The 16,609-nt window shown below is 49.8% G+C and overlaps 3 protein-coding genes across 3 annotated transcripts; 1 reads left to right on the top strand and 2 right to left on the bottom strand.

Annotated features, from left to right (window-relative positions):
- Positions 1-639: 639 nt before the first annotated feature.
- Positions 640-2,789, bottom strand: PtA15_10A398 (uncharacterized protein; the record flags this gene model as incomplete). The annotated part of the gene is made up of 6 exons (XM_053160568.1): positions 640-1,000; positions 1,082-1,523; positions 1,604-2,272; positions 2,352-2,387; positions 2,457-2,555; positions 2,660-2,789. The coding sequence occupies 6 exons, from the start codon at positions 2,787-2,789 to the stop codon at positions 640-642; spliced, it is 1,737 nt and encodes a 578-aa protein (XP_053024530.1).
- Positions 2,790-4,393: 1,604 nt separating this feature from the next.
- PtA15_10A397 (uncharacterized protein) lies at positions 4,394-6,647 on the bottom strand (the record flags this gene model as incomplete). The annotated part of the gene is made up of 6 exons (XM_053160567.1): positions 4,394-4,601; positions 4,677-4,801; positions 4,862-5,498; positions 5,605-6,073; positions 6,164-6,242; positions 6,306-6,647. The coding sequence occupies 6 exons, from the start codon at positions 6,645-6,647 to the stop codon at positions 4,394-4,396; spliced, it is 1,860 nt and encodes a 619-aa protein (XP_053024529.1).
- A 593-nt stretch (positions 6,648-7,240) lies between these two features.
- PtA15_10A396 (uncharacterized protein) lies at positions 7,241-7,808 on the top strand (the record flags this gene model as incomplete). Its single annotated transcript, XM_053160566.1, has 2 exons — positions 7,241-7,476; positions 7,724-7,808. 2 exons carry the CDS (start codon positions 7,241-7,243, stop codon positions 7,806-7,808), a joined length of 321 nt encoding a protein of 106 aa, XP_053024528.1.
- Positions 7,809-16,609: the final 8,801 nt, after the last annotated feature.

Below are 16,609 nucleotides of genomic sequence, written 5' to 3'. Positions count from 1 at the left end.
ATCCACACAGCACTTGAAGATTCCTTTGGGGAATCAACAAGATGTGAGTTTTATCAGCTTGATCAATAGAAAGGCGACTCCAACTGATCTTCCAGTGAAAACAAGAATGTAAAATCAGCATGATAACAAGGGCCAATGAGCTTCTACAACTCAGTCAATGAGCTTCTAAGCTCCTTTTTGGCTGATTAGAAAGTGCAGCTACTAGGTTATCAAGGCAGGAAAATACAAAAACCCTTTTGCTATGCAGGTGTAGCAGTGGATAGATGGAGGATAGATGACTGAAGCAGTTCAAAACTTGCTTTCAAGTGATCAATGTTTTTTACTGGTGAGGAAGTCCCGCAATTTGTGAAAACAAAATTGGTGCCAAGAACTTAAGAGGACTAGAGTTAGAAAATAGGTTCTTGCCAATATGCCATTGGTGCATAAGGTTTTGGGCAGATGTACATGCAACCTTAATATCATCCTTTGGATTTTGTCCCAAAGACATGCAGAAATATAGACAAATTGGACATGATTAGAATCAGGCATTCTAGCTTTGAGAGAGGAATGAATTCCTGAGAAGTAATATGAAAGGGAAGACAACTAAAGAACTAACAAGAAATTTTTGACACATGATTCAAGTTGCATAATATTTGTGGTTTAAAACCACGTAGAAGCATATCTGTGCCTCATCCAATCATGGAAGTTCTGATATATAATTAAAGGCATACTTTGATTTTTGACACACACCCTGTCGTAAGTTTCTCTATATTCAGATTTGATCTCATCCTTCATCTTTTGATATGATTGGAAGATTTCTAACTCAAACTTGCAGCCATACCTGGCCATGAAATCGTTCTCCTCATAGAAATGGTGATAGGTGAGAGCAAGCAAGGAGGTGTTGTATGAGCTTGAGGCAAGTGAAACTAGCTTCACTATGTCTTCAAGATCAGATGGTTGGTAGTCTTTGATTCTTGATTCTGTGTTGCGGATTAGCTGCGGGAATGGGACATTTTGTATCCTTTCAAGAGCAGGAAGTGCATCCAGGAATCAGTTTTTCTGTGTGGTAAGATTTTCAAGTGTCAGCTGATTCAGGACTTACACTCCATGGATGATTCCAGGACACAAGTTAGATTCAATGTATCCCAAGAGAACAAAAATTGCTCTCAAGAGTTTCTCATTGTTGCCGTATCTTGCAAGAGAGATTTCAGGGCAGTCCATGATCAGATGTGTAATCATGCTAACCATTTCTTCTTTGAATCCAGAAGGATCAACGACCATTGGAGCACCAAGTCCATCTTTTCTTGCTGAATATGTTGGATCACCGTTGGCTGCTAGTAAATCTTTTAATTTGCTGAAGTAGTTTTCAGTTGAGAATCTTTTTGAAACGTCTTGCCAATTTCTCAATAGAGCTTTGGCCTTTGAATGATATTCTGATTCCGCATATGTTGATTCCCTCTCTTCCATCAACTCTTGGCCAATCTTCATGACATATTCTACGTGGGAAACCAAGTCCAGAATGGTTTCTTCCTTCTTCCCCAAAGCTTTGAAACCCAATGAATCAATGAAAGTCAGTCAATGAAGGAAAGAAATGGACCAAGGTTTGGACAGTTTGAAGGATTACCTGAATGATACTTGTTGAAGCAAAGCCAGTACCAATGTGTTGTGAATCGTACTGGCTGCTGGGCCAAAGTGGTGAAAAAACCATGGCGATTGATGTAATTTGAGGTGTGGAAAATGGCTTCTTTCACTATCTTGTCGTCTTCAAACATCTCTCTCACCATCCCGGCAGTGATGAGTCCATTCTCAAACAAAAAGTCTACAAACTTGCTTGCATATTTCCACGCTGTGGAAAAATCTGCTCTTCTCAAGTTTCTCTTCATGTGTGGATCATCGAACAGGTTTCTGTGGTCGGTGAGCAGCTTCATCACGTCTTTCAAAACCAAATTCCCAAATCTTTGGAGGTACTTCTCAAAGACTGTTGACGACACTTCAATTGGGATTACGGGTTGAGCGGCGGATGTTTTGGAGTGAGTGTTAGTCCCGGCTGAAATCAGCCATTCGGTGAGCTCATTGGGTGAGAAGTATGTCTTGATGTTTGCGAACTGCAACAGCTTCCATTGTTTGAGGTCTTGCATATTCTTCTCGGATTGTTCAAGTAGTTGTCTTGCCTCAAAGACCTGCTGGGATTGGAGATGCGGGGCACCATGCTCAACATCAGAAAGATATCTCTTCAGCTTCTTTCCCAAGACTGCAATCTGTTTGGAATACTCGTGAAGCATTTCAACCTTTTCTGCATGGGAATAAAAGCAGTGCGACCTCAATCTCCCATCTTGGGCTAGTAGCAAAAACAAGCGCAAAGAAGACCTCACCTTGATTCACGTCCCAACTTTCAAGTATGCGTGAACCTGGAGAAAGACAGCCAATTGAGTCCAACAGTGGGAAATCTAATGATGCAATCTTAGTAATAAACTGACGCCTTTCAGGTAAAATATCCTTGTCTATGCGCCTTTTTTTTCTGGGGGGCCCTGAATCATCTGGAACGGCGGGTGTTGTATCAGGCTTGATTGCCAGTGCTTGAGGGTTTGATGTGGATGATGAGAGGCAATGAGATGGTCAGCAAGAAGGCTGCGCTTTGGGCATGTGGGGCATGCTCCGACCTCCAATGTTGAATACGCACCATGCAATCTATCGTCCGTCCTGCTTTTCCTTATCCTGCTGGCACCCGCGTTCATCTCCTTGCTCAGCTCAGGCAAGCCCGCCAAGACTGAAAGAGCCAAGGAGCTGAGAAGAAGCGAGCGGCACAGCATGGCGATATGGAGCACGTTGGCGGGCCGGCAAGCAAGGGTATCTCGGCCAGTGGGGAGTCGGACACAGTTCCCCTCAAGATCGAGTAGCAATCTTTCTGGGTGTTGGGACGAGGGCCACGACGGGACGAGGCCAAGGATACAGGATTCGGGACGTTTCCAGTCCTCAGTACAGATCAAGGCTGGCTGCTCACACGTTAGATAAATATCTAGCGATGCACGTAGTGGATGACTTCCCGTCGATTCTGGGAGCCTCCCAGAAAACCATTATGCCAGCGTAGGCGGCCCAGAACGCGCCGTGGGAACATCTGCACAGCGCGCTGCTCCCCCCTCAAAGACTCCGGCGATGAAGAAAAGAGAGTGCATTCAAGAAGACCAAGCAGAGAGAGGTTGCGCGGCCCTGGCCAAGAGCCCGCCGTGCCCCACAACAACAAGAGAAAGGAGAGATGTACAAGGACGGCGCGGGCCCCAAGCACTATACACAACAACCACAGCAACGATGTACAAAAAACGGCGGCCCATCCGAGCGGGAGGGGGTGTAAGAGCGGGAACGGGGGTCAGCAGATCACACAGTCCTCGACGCCGATCCCGTACACCTCGCGGTCGACGACGGACTGGATACGTTTCCAGTCGGCGCGTTGCTGGACGAACTGTGCCGTCCCAAACAAAGACGAGGAGCCAGCGAGGCGATAAGTGTGGATCCAGAGGGGGGGGGGAGGAGGGGGGGAGGGGACGGACCTGGTAGAGGTCGTCGACGCTGAGGGGTCCGAGGTTGGCGGCGCCGGCGCCGCCGAGGTCGCGCAGGAAGCGGGCGAGGTCTTTGGGGGCGATGAAGGCGAAGAGATGGGCGACGCGGACGAGGGCGGCGAGGGCTTGGGCGAGCGCGGCGTTGTCGGGGCCGAGGGCGTCGAGGGTCTGGACGTACTGGCGCAGGTCGGCTTGCAGCTGGACGGAGCCGGGGACGGAGACGGTGACTCGCTTGAGGTGCTTGCACAGCAGCCTGACCGCGACTCGTCAGCTTCCTCCGGCTCGTCTTTGGACCAGAGGGGGGGGGGGAGAGACGTACGTGTGGATGCGCAGGCCGATCTCGCCGTAGAAGACGTCCAGGATCTGCCGGTTCGAGCGCCCGACGAGCGCGCTCGCGAGCGCGTTGAGATGGGCGACGACGGCGAGACAGGCGCGGGTCGGGCTGGGGCCGCGCTCCGCCGTCGGCCGGGGGCCCTCGTCTTCGGAGGAGGAGCTGGACAGGAAGTCGCGGGGATGCTGGAGGTCGAGCAGGGTGCGGTCCAGGAATCCGACGAGCTGGTCGATGGCAAGGCTGAGCCCGTGCGCCACAAGCCCGTCCACCCGCCGCTCGAACAGCCGCTTCTCCGTGCCCGCCCGGCTCAGGAAGTCGGCCTGGTCGACGATCCCCGACAGCGCTTGGTCCGCATACACCTCCACCATCTGTTGCACCGTGTCCGCTACCTCCACCAGCCCGAAGAAATCCCCCAGACTCTGCGACCCTCCGCCGCCGTGCTCTGCTGTCGCCATCATCCGGAACGCCCTGCCCATTCCCATCAACATGGTTAACGAGATGCCCCCGAAAATAAAGGAGTGTGTGGAGCTTACTTCTCGAACGCCGGTTGAATGTGGTTGTGGGCCAAGGATTGGAGCAGGAGGACAAAGATGGTCTCGACGGAGTCGACGACTTTCTGGCGCCGACTCGGGGGGTTGAAGGGCAGGAAGGCCTGGAGACGGACGAGCGCCTGGCGGTTGATGGAGATAGTTTGGAGGACGAGGTCGAGGGAGAGCAGGTCTCTGAGCTTGGGCCGTCTACTTTCGTTGTCTTCTTCTTCCTGTTGTTGTTGTTGTTGTTTAGGGAGGTGGTGGAGATGGAGGGGCGTGGACTCGTCGGAGGGGCCGGGGATGGCAGAGGGGTCGTGCGAGTCGTCCAGCCAGCTCTCCAGCTCGGCATCATCAGGCCGGCCGTCCTCGACAAGCCGGAGGACCTTGGCGTTCCGGTAATCGGTCGACTGCGGGCCCGGGAGCGAGGAGGAGGCGGGGGAGGAGGGGAGGATGAGTCCCTGGGTGACGGAGAGGAAGGCGCCGGCGCCGACGTTCGAGAGCGCGTTGATCGAGTACGAGACCGTCTTGGGCACCACGCTGACCGGCAGGAGCAGCGCGTTCTTGAACGCCCGCAGCACCGTCTTCTTCATCATCGACGGGTCCGAGACTGCTGCCTGTAGACTCTGGCTGGGCCCGGAGCCGCGCTCGCCCGCCATCCCCTCGGTCCACGCCGAGCAGAGCCGCTCCAGGGTCGCCTTCACCCACCCGACTTCCTGGGCCAGGTATCCGTCCAGATGTCCCGCAAACATCCCGTGGATGATCGTCTCGACCTTCTGCGCAATCTGGGGCCGGTCGGTGGGGGCGACGGCCATCGTCGCGGGGCCGATCAGCCCGCGCACTTGGACATACGCCTGCACGCTGGTAATCAGGAACAGCGGCGCGGGCAGCGCTTCGACGGCCGCCAATAGGCGGCCCACATACCCCGCCACCGTCTCGTCGATCAGCCGCCGCATGAACACCTCGAACACGCCCATCTTGCGCGGGAAAATCGCCCCGATCGTCGCCCCCTCCGTCTCCACGGTCTCCTTCAGGCCCCCGAAGAAGCGCTCCATCGGCCCGAAATTCACCCCCTCCACGACCTCCCCGTCGATTCCTTCGGTCTTCCTACAATGTAGAGAGAGAGAAGAAGAAAATGGCTATGTGAATAGGGTTGTTCGTCATCAATCAAAGCTGCTCCGTACGGTTCTTGGTAGTGGAAGGGGAAGCTGACTTGATGTTGTCCAGCGGATCGAAGGAGGTGCAGAGGAAGATCTTCCGGCTGTTGATGAACGTCTGAACGATGGTGCAGGGCGCATGGGGCGAATGGCCGTCGGGAAGGGCGCAGCGGATGGTGGCGAGTGCATGCATCTCGGGCCGATTGTCGGCTTGGATAGCGGGGATGAACTGGCGGAGGATAGCGGCATGGAAGGCGTCGGCGGCGGTGCGGAGGTTGAGTGCGAGGGCGGAGTTATTGAGCAGATGGGGGGGTGCAAGACAGGGGTTGCTGCTGAGCCGGGCGAGGGTGGCGAGCAGGTCTGCGCGCTGGAGCGGGGAGAGGTCGGGGACGGCGAAGACTTTGGAGTCGGTGGAGTGGTCGACCAGGGAGGCGAGGAAGGGCAGCAGGGCGTGGTAGTAGCGCATGAAGCGGGTGCGTGCGCAGGCCGGCGGGCTGCTCCTGTAGGTTAGCACGCGGGAGGACTCTGGCTGGGTGGGCGGAGGATAGACGGGGCCTCGGCGATGTCCTCCTGGGCCGGGATGCGGGTGGGATGGGGCGGGGTGGAAGGGCGGGCCGAGCAGGTGCTGGTGCTGGGGCTGGAAGAGGCTGTCGAAGTGGTGGCTGTCGTTTGCGGTGCTGCTGCTGATAGCGGACTGGGGGATGGATGTGAGTGTGAGTGTGAGAGTGTGACTGTGTTTGTGTCTGTTGGGACATACCAGCGGGGGGCCCCTGTAGTCGAGCCATTCGAGCTTGGTCTGCCAGAGCTTGTCGTGCCTGGCGAGCCTGGCGAGTCTGCGCGAGACGGGCGGGATGGCCGCCGCGAGCTGGTGGGGGCTGAGGAAGCTGAGGATGCGAGTGAGGAGTGTGTCGGGCAGTTTGCTGAGGGGCTGGCTGCGCTGGAGGGCCCGGTGGAGAGCGTGCTGGGTGTCGCTGGGGAAGTGCTGGATATGTTTGTGGGCGTGGGAGTGGTGCTGGGCGGTGTATCCTGCGATGGGGTGGGGCCTGGCGGGCGGGGCGGCTCTCCTGGGCGTGGGCGTGGTGGCGAGGTGGTGGTTCATGGCGAGAGTCGGCGGGGGCCAGGGGGGGAGCCGCTCCGGGTTTTGGGGAAGCACTCCCCGGAGCGGATCAACCACAGCACAACGCAACTGACCCTGTCCGAGCAGACAGACTTCCTCATGCGGCCATCCTGAGACTTTCCCCATTAAACTATGCCAAGACCACATGATGTATATTTCTTGAGAAAGCCTGATAGAATGAAAAGGCGATAACGATAACACACAAAACGCAGAAAACAGTTCCGTGTGGCAGGAAATACTCTGGAGCGAGACAAGCGGGGATCCTAATTAGTTTATTTTGCGAAATATGTGAATTCAGATGCCGCAGTGAGAGCCCATGCAGGGACGGGGGCGAGTCGGATAGGAATAACGCGCCTCCGAAGGGGGTTGGACGGCGGCGAGGGCGGCGACGAGGAGCGCCAAGCGGAGGAAGTTCTGCATCCTGGTTATCTTCTTGCAGTCAGAGGCGCAGGGCGAAGAAGTTAGCCACTGTTTCGAGGGGTCAGGAGATAAGAGACGGCTCACATGTTCGGAAAGAGTGTGAGGGTGGGGGCCGATAACTTCTCCCCTGGTCCACAGGCACTGGGTATTTATCCATGCCGGACACCGACGCGCGGAGCTTATCCCACACGGTCTTCCATTCCCATCCATCGATTCCAGCATGGCTGCAGGAGCCCGTTGGAAATATATGCCTATTGATTCGGGTGGGAGCGAAACGCGTTCCCCCCACTTTACTCTTGGCACTTGCGAAAGGAACAACCGAAGAAATCCTCATGGGTCGAGTGGACTCCGGAGGCGGGCCCCAGGCACTCCGGTCCAGTCGGCGGCACGGGTAAGCTCAGAGCAAGGAGAGAACCTCGTTTTCAACGAAAACGTCCAGAGTAAATTCTGCACTTAAATATACACGGCAGGACATCTCAACACTTCCCCCAGCTTAACCAAGCCTCTCTGGAGAGCCCCGAGGCTATCGCGCGAGGGGCGCCAGCCTGCCAACTCAGAAGGAAGGACTGACTAAGTTCGGGATGACCTGTGGGTAAAGAAGTAAAAGCTGACACGTCTCGTCCCTCAACGGGGTCCAGTACCGAGTACGAATTCATCTTGAAACCTGGATTACCGGAAATTATTTTTTCCGGGCCGGATATCTTCACGGGACAAGTGATGTAGCACCGTGTGTGTGCAGCGAAGCTAGACAGATTACAAAAGGTGCCGTGTTTGCACCCATCCGGATTCCCATTATCGGCTCTTCTTCATCAGGCCGTGAATCAGCCAATTCCCAAAAATCCCCAAACAAAGTCGTTCCTTTTACAGCAACCACCCCGATCGTCGATTATTCCTGCATGTAAGCGACACTCTTGCCTATTGAGCTTAAACAACTTACCTGTGTAACCCGGACGTACCTGGTCCACGATCACTATGTAGAGCAGTGGTCCTGATTGAATGATGATTGACCTTGACCTGACAGCATACATCATTCCACCGGGCATCGTAGCTTCCAAAGCTAGCATATTTACCATTACCCAGTGCTTCCGAGGTATGTCATAAACGACTCGTATCTCCTTGTGAATTTCAAGGGAAAGGTTCAACTCCTACTCATTCATCCTGTTCTTTCCACTTTGCTGGCAACGAAGTATCCATACCGACAATGAACAGGATTTCTATCATCTCAATGTTATTCTTCATTATGGCCATGATCGGCGGCATTCAGTCGCCATGTAACTCCGTATTCAGTGATCAAAAATGCCTTCATTGTCCGAAAGTAGACCGGCGAATGAGGAATTCCGAGGTAAAGCTAGATTGCGATGTGGAGGGCTGTCAAATATGTCACGCAGATGTCATTGGGAAGCCGCCCGGGTCCGCGAGAGGCACCACCGTGATGATCAGATCACGGTGCCAAACTTGCGAAGACAATAAACACATGTTCTACTTTCCACGTATGTCTCCATGCATTGTTTAAAAGCGCAGGTACATGGTTTGCTGATTATTCGGAATGGATAGGAAACGAACAATATGCTTACCTTTTCACGATACCGGAGGCCTCAACTGTAAAGACCCCGGAGAAGGAAGAAAAGGTACCACCCGCCACCACGATCGATTCGTAGCGGGCGTCAACTCTCCTCCCGGAGAGGAATAACACCAGGCCATAACATCAACCTCCTAGGAGACGCCGGAATAACTACCAGGGCTGTGGATGACTTGCCATCCAATCTGGGACCCTCCAAAGATCTCGACAAGACACCCTTTATTCCAAATCTACCACTCTTTTCAACATGTCCCTGGTTTGTCTCCCAGAGTCCTTCAGCATATCTTTCAAATTTAGATTTTACTATCCAGATTCCATTTTAATAGTGACCCACAAGGTTAATTTATAGCTGTTTATAGATATCTGGGTTAGCACAATCATTGCCAGCAGTCATTGTGGCGGCCTGCTTTCACTCTAGTGTCTATGTAGACATGTTTCTAGTACACACAGATTTCATGTGTACACCATGGTTGAGCTTTTAAGGCTTTTCTCCAGATATGTAACATCCAAAGTGAGGGTTTTTTCAAAAAATAATTGCCTGGTTCACTTTGGAACTTACAAATAATTAATTTTAACTGATTTCTGATTGAAATTTTGCAACTTTTGTAAGCTGATCAGATTCTTCAGAAATCACAAAGTCTGAATTTTGATCTCCTTTATTAAATGTAAAAATTAAAATTGATACAGCCATGTTAGAAAAGCTTGCATGCTTGTGTGGCTGAAAATGATTTCTGCATTTAAGCCTCAGGCCTGTACAGGCAGTTGAAACCCCTTTGGGCGGCTGGGTCAGTTCAAGGAGGCAACGGGGGGTAGGTACGGTACGGTTATTGGTAACGTACCGATATTGTAACGTTTTTTCTCTTGTTACCGTTACCGTTAACTGTAACGGAAGTGCGGTACAATATTGCACAGCCAGGATGTTTGATCTTTGACATCTGTTACGATATCTGCCCGCACGGAGGGGCAGATATCAGACCATATATGATCCAGAGGGGGCCATTTCCCCCTATTTATCCCGTTAACCGGTGGTTAACGCGTTACGCTACTAGTAACACAAGTAACGCACCAAAAAAAACAGGCCCGTTACAATACAGGCCTGGGATTAAAACTGGTCTAGTGCGCTAATGCCTGAGCGCAGTAACGGCAAGCGTTACGCTACACAGATAACGGCGGTTATTGTAGCGTAACATAACTACCCACCGCTGAAGGAGGGTGCCGGGCCAGCCATGGGGCGGGGGGAGATATGCAGCAAAGGGTTGGATTGACATAAAATCACTCCAGGATTCCAATGGTGCAACCCATGAGGCCCCAAAGTTAAAAACAAAGAAACTGAAGGTTTTATTCTGATTGCATTCCTGACATGCAGGAGCCATACAGGCTTTGAGGCTGAAATCAGCCGCCCAAAAGTTGGGCCTACCCAACGTCCGCAAGCCTTTCTAAGATTGCTGTAAAAATTGACAAAAATTGTGTCAAAGTGGCCAATGTGAGCCGGTCTAACTTAAGGGGGGTTCACAATTGGATTTTTGGCTTCTAGTGGCCCCATAAAATGTTTCTTGCTGGTGCACATTTGGGCCATAAAGTTACAGAAATGGTTTATTGGTCATCCCAACGGTGGGCCGCTACGCTACACTACGCTACAGGGCCACTTAGCGTTAGCGTAGCGGCAAAAAGCGCCCGCCCATTTTGAGTAGCGTTAGCGCCGCTACGCTGCGCTACGTTTCAGCGGCGCTAACAGGGCGCCAATTGTTTGTTAGTGTTAGCGCTCCGCTACAGTCACTACGCTACGCTACGCTACGCTACGCTACGCTACGCTGCGCTACAGCGCTTTTAGCGGAAAAAAAGGCCTTTTTTTCAGCTAAAAGCACTGTGGTGCACCGTAGCGCGCGCTCTTTTGCGCCCTGCGTGTGTAGCGTTAGCGCAATTGCGCGCATCTGCGCTAACGCTACGCTAACAGCTAAATTAGCTGCGCACCCTTTGCGCATAGCGTTAGCGCAGAGAAGGCGCAATCCGCTAACGCTACGCTAAAATTTAGCGGAATTCCGCTACGCTACGGTTAGCGTAGCTGGCCCACCGTTGGTCATCCAACAGGGACCATAAAAATTTAGACTCATAAGAGTACACACCAGCACCTCTTTCAATGAACGGTCAATACCAGTCATCACCTGGAATGCATACCTCAATCCAATGGCCGGCCAACACAAATCATCCGGTCAAGTACACACTCAACTCACATTGTCCCCAACACCAGCAATTGGACACACACATACACCCCACTTTGTTGTTGGTGGATACACACTCTACTTAATGAACCAGTCATCAAATGGATGGTACACACTCCACTCAATGGCCGTACCCGGTCATTGAGTGGATACACACTCCACTGGATGGCCGGACCAGTTCATCAAGCAGATAAACACTCCACTCAATGGCCAGACCCGGTCATTGAGTGTACACACTCCACCCAATGGCCAGACCCAATCATTGAGTGCACACACTCCACTCAATGACCTGGTTATCTTGCAACAGTGGGTAGTTCTTGCTACAGTAACACATAACATAATGATAATGTAACAAATTTTTGCTGTTATTGCTATTGTCACTGGTAACGGCGCTGCGCTATCAATATTGCACCAGCGGAGAGAATTCTTTTGAATGCAGTTACAATATCTGTGCGCAGAGCAGCAGATATTGAGTAAGCTGATAACAAGCAAAAAAAAGTTGTTTTACAGCTAATTTGGCCCTTTATTGCTTGATAATGTGTTATCCGCTGCATAACGCGTTACTTTACTGGTAACAGCACTAAAAATTTTTGCATGTTACTTTATTTGTGATTACACTTTTTGCGCCTTACTTATAACAATAATGGCGGCAAAAGTAACAGTGGGTAGTTAATTTACTAAAATCTGTCAGATATTGTAAAGTAAAGTAACTACCCACCACTGCGTCTTGGCATTGAGTGCACACACAGCACACTCCACTGGATGAACAACCTGGTCATTGAGTGGATAACCACTCCGCGCAGTGAATTGGTTGGGTCATTGAGTGGATAACTACTCCACTCATTGACTTGGTTGGGTCATTGAGTGGATAACTACTCCACTTGATGACTTAGTTGGGTCATCAAGTGGATACCCGCTCCACTTGATGGTAGGCTTGGCCATCAAGTGAGATGGGTATGCACTTGATGAGCCAAATGGCATTAAGTGGAGTAAATATCCACTTGATGACTGGGTTGGCCATTGAGTGGATCTGGATGACCAGACCAGGTCATTTAGTGGAGTTGTATTTGCCCACTCAATTACCAGGTATTGGTTATCCACTTGAAACCAAAGTTCATTGAGTGACTATGTTTCCACACAATGACCAGGTTGGCCATTGAGTTGGTCGGGATGACCCGACCAGGGTGGTAGATGAAAATGAAAAAAATCAAAAGGTTTTCTCTCATTTGCATAATTTGTCAAAAACAGCCTCACAGTACATCCAAACGGACCCCAGAAATGGAATCTGCAGCCAAATTAACCCCTATTCACCACCACAAGTGTAACTGAAGCCCCAATACACTGGTAGTTAGCCCCTTTTGACAACCTGTCACACATCTCAAGTCACCTTTCCCTCACTATACACATATACTCCCATACATTGCCCACTCCAATTTAGCTCCACTGCATATATAAGTTTTTATTTGTTTGTCATCTGCATTACATCATGTAGAACTGCCCCTGCAGGCTGTGCCCCACAACCAGCCACAACTCCATTGTTCCCCGCCTCATTTATGCACCTCCTTACATAAATTAAGCACAGCCTCCCTCATGCATGCACCCCTTGCATAAATTGTACACAGCCACTCCTGTATTTGCAAAGCCCGTCTGGAGAAACAATCCTGTGTCTATATAAGGAGCTCCCTCCCTCCCCCCCAGAGTTTATCAATCACTGATGATTCACTCACCACGTTGTACAAATTACAACTATACTCTTAACAACCCTTAGATATCAATAACAACTCTTTATAATGTGTCTATGTTGAGTTTTTGTCCTCAGGTCTCTTCCTTTTCTGCATTCTAGCTCATTCCCCTTCATTCTCACTCTCAAATGATTCCATCTGAGTCATCTTCTTTCACTTCTTATGTTCAATCACATCTTATGATCTGGTGTAGTTAGTGGTCATGATTGTATCCGTACTTGCCTTGTGACCTTGTTCCCTGCCAAGATTAGATTATCAATCTTTCCCGATTCCCCTCATTCTCTGATGTGTGCGCGCTCTGCTTGTGACAGTCCTGACTCATTCGTGATATCTCTCAGAGTTTGAGAATATCCTTACCCCAGCGGGGGTTGTGTTATGTTAAAGGGAGGGTCCCCATGCTCTTGAAGACTGCAATGGCTTGACGGCAACCAGATTGCCTCTACCAAAGGCCCCTTGTGGGGGGGGGGGGGGGGGGGGGGGGGGGGCGCTCAGCATGCAAGCTCTACAAATTTATACACTCTTATCCAGAAACTCAACTCAACCTATGGTGGGATAGAGCATGGCCCCTCCTCTAGACATAACACTTCTTCTAATGGGTAAGGGAAAAACCAATTCCCTTTTCTATGATCATGTTATCTCCCCTCTTCAGCCTCTTTTCTTTATTTCCTCATGTTCATCTTTCCTCTGTCTGGGATCCAATTGCCTTTCATTTTCTCTTCCTCATTTCTCTTATCTATATCTTTTTCTCTACTTTTTCCTTATGCAATCCAGATTGCCAACATCCTCATGACATGTTGTACTGCCATTAGGACAACAACACCACAAAACAAGAGAAATACAGTTTTAATTACTCCGCTATTAGTTGTACAGTGTGATATGTGAAATCAAAAACACTATAAAAAAATAAAAATACAAAATAAAATAAAAAAAGAGAATCTTCTCTTCAATCTCTTTTATATTCATTATGGTCACAACCACAACTTGATGTCTTGTATCTAGTCTATATTAGTTTAGCCTGATACAAGCAATCCAGCCATTGGTTCTTCCTCTTTTCACTCTGCGCCGTACCTTGAGCCACATCCGGTGAGCTCCACATCCTCACTGCCCCTGTCTCAAGCACTGTTCTCAGAAGCTCTTCTCTTTGTGCAGTTGGCTGGGTCCAAATCTTAACATTCTAGAACAAACTTATATTGAGCATCCACTCCTATCACCTTATTATACCTTGCCAAGCAGATCAGCTTGGTGGGTCTTGTAGCTGGTAGTATAGAAGGGCGGAGCTTGAACCTCTGTCATCCCCTCCTCCATTCAGCAAAAGGGTTTCACAAACACTTTGAGTTTTACATGGGGATGGCCATTGAGTAGGTCTGGATGACACAACCAGGTCATTGAGTGGAGTGTGTACCCACTTGATGAACGGGTAGTGGTGATCCACTCAATGACCCAAAGTCATCAAGTGAATTATGTATCCACCCAATGACCGGTGTGGTGAGCAAAACGGTACAGATGGTCTTGTGAAGAACCGGAGGTTTCACAAGAAGATCATGGCCAGATTACATCAGCAACCCTGAATTACTTAGTTTGACTCTCCCTGCACCCCACCCAACTCAGAAGAGAGAATCTAATCTTCCTAACTTAACTCCCCCTCTTTGTGGAGGGGGGATGCCATCCCGCAGGGACCCTCCAGAGGAGGGACTTATGCACTAAGCGGACCCCGCGGCCTGAGAGGATCAGGAACTTGGCCTTTTTCAATCCTGCGTAGCTTCATCACATGTGATTAAGTTGTAGGGAAAAAAAGATGCAGAACATCAGGAGAATCTTTTGACCTTTTGTCCTATTTGTAGGGATATGTCATGACATTCAAATGTCTCTTTTCGCAACTTAGGCCCCGTTTGGCTGCCGCGTTATACGTCATAAATTGTTGAATTTATGACACCGCGACCCAAAGTTCGCCCCCCATTGCCACCAAAACTTTGAAACCCCCGGGGTCGCGCGTCATAAATTTGACCATTTATGACGTATAACGTGGCAGCCAAACGGGGCCTTAATTAATTGGCTATATCCCGTATCACACATGTTGTAATGTAAAGAATCTGGAATCCATGATGTTAAAACTCTGATTACAGCTCAACAAGAGGTGTTGAGGATGGTAAAAAATAGTAGAAAGATAGGGACAGCTTGGGCCGTCCCAGAAATTTAAACAATTTCAAAAATGGTGCAGAGGCTCATGAGGGAGATTAATTCTAAAAAAGTCCCCACCAAACTTCGTAATTATGTCAGTCTGCAGGGTTCATGTAGCGCGTAATTCCCTCCTTTGGAGGTTGCTTTGCTCCCCCAAGGAGGGAATTAGCTAAGTTGGCTAAATTTTTCTCACCTGGGTTAGGTGAGCTCATTTCTTCTTTTCCTAATTCTTGCTCAGGTGTATGTAGAGAGAGAAGCTAATATTCTCTCCTGGGTTAATAATACAAAACAAAAGTGGCTCCTAGAATTGCTGTGCCACTTTGGCCTTGAGCCAACTCCATTGTCTGTCCAGTGAAGAGTTTGAGGATTTTTACACTTTTTTTTCTCAAAACTACTTTGTTTTGGATCCTTTGTGATGAGAAATTCAAACCTATTGCCTTGTATTTCCCTGACTCTTGTCTCCACATTGGCTATCCCCTCTCATTTGTCTTTGGGGAGCATTTTGGCTCATCTTTGTCTCAATCAAACTACTGCTCCCCCACTTGAATCCCTTGACCCCTCCCTAGTCCCAGTCAAACCAACCCACATCACTGTCCAGTCTAAACTTGCAGGAACTCTTGTGAAAGCCCTCATTGATATGGGCTTGGAAATTGACATCATCTCAGATAAGGCAGTTGATGCGGCCACCCTCAAGCCCCAGCAACTATTTTGAACTATGAGAGTCAGGCTAGCACTTGGGGACGGAACCAACATGCCTGTCCCTATCCAACAGCAAGCGGTAGCAACACTGTGGGTGCTTACATGAAGAAAAACAGGATTGATTACTGAGACTAAAACCAGAACTAAGAACAATATTTGTCAGAGGAGGAAATAATATTTAAGCCAAGATAACAAACAAATAAGAGAAGAAAGCATACCGCAATGAGAGGATGATTTTGGTGGAAGAAGAGCAGACAGACTAAAGTAAATAAGATCAAAGATGGACAAGTAGTAGACACTGCGGTGAGACGGAGGAAAAGATAAGGTTAATAAGGAAATCTTGAGCGAGGGACTTGAGGAGTGAGCAATGTGGAGATTGTGATATTTTCTCACCAAATTGGAAAAATCCAATTGATGAAGTCAAGTGAGAGCGTTGGCGCAGCAAGAATGATCGCAGATGAGCTTGGAGAGAATTCGAGTTGATGTCAACGCTGGTGAGACTTGATGAGAGACAAGAGAAATAGGACAAGGGAAGGTAGGAAGCGAAGTCTGATGGAGACTTTGAGGACGGGAATGATGGCGGTTTTTTGAGCGGTGCGGAAGCTGAGCAGAGAGAGTAGTTGGTTTTTTGTTGAGTGGGAGAATCTGCTGAGGACCAATTTCAAGAGAACGAAGCGGCGCTATTTATATTCAATAGATGAGCGGTTGAGTTGTGGTTGTGATGGTTGTTTCATGTTTTGAGGCGGAGGAGGAGGTTGAGACGCTTGATCGGAAACTAGGAGTTGAAACAAGTTGTAGAGATCGGAAACAAGAAGAGAAAGAGTGTTTTGAGGGTCAATGGATGAACTGAGGCACGATTGAGAGCGCGCACTTGCTGCGGTGTGCGCGGGGCAGAATTCCAACACCCCCCTCAATTTGGTGAGAAAAGGACTAGAAAACACCTTTCCTTGAGTCTTTCCAGGGATTCGTGATTGCTGGCTTTTGTCAGGGCCTCAGCGACCATCGCTTCAGATGGAATGAGCTTGACGTTGATTTGATTTGACGTTTTGAGATCCCGTAACCATTTAGCTTTGATGTCGAGATGCTTTGTCTTGGAGTTTGATCCAA

Source organism: Puccinia triticina, chromosome 10A, assembly GCF_026914185.1.
Source record: "Puccinia triticina chromosome 10A, complete sequence".
Classification (NCBI taxonomy): Eukaryota; Fungi; Basidiomycota; class Pucciniomycetes; order Pucciniales; family Pucciniaceae; genus Puccinia; species Puccinia triticina.
The sequence above is the reverse complement of the archived record's forward strand: the minus strand, read 5'-3'. Positions and strand labels throughout refer to the sequence as shown.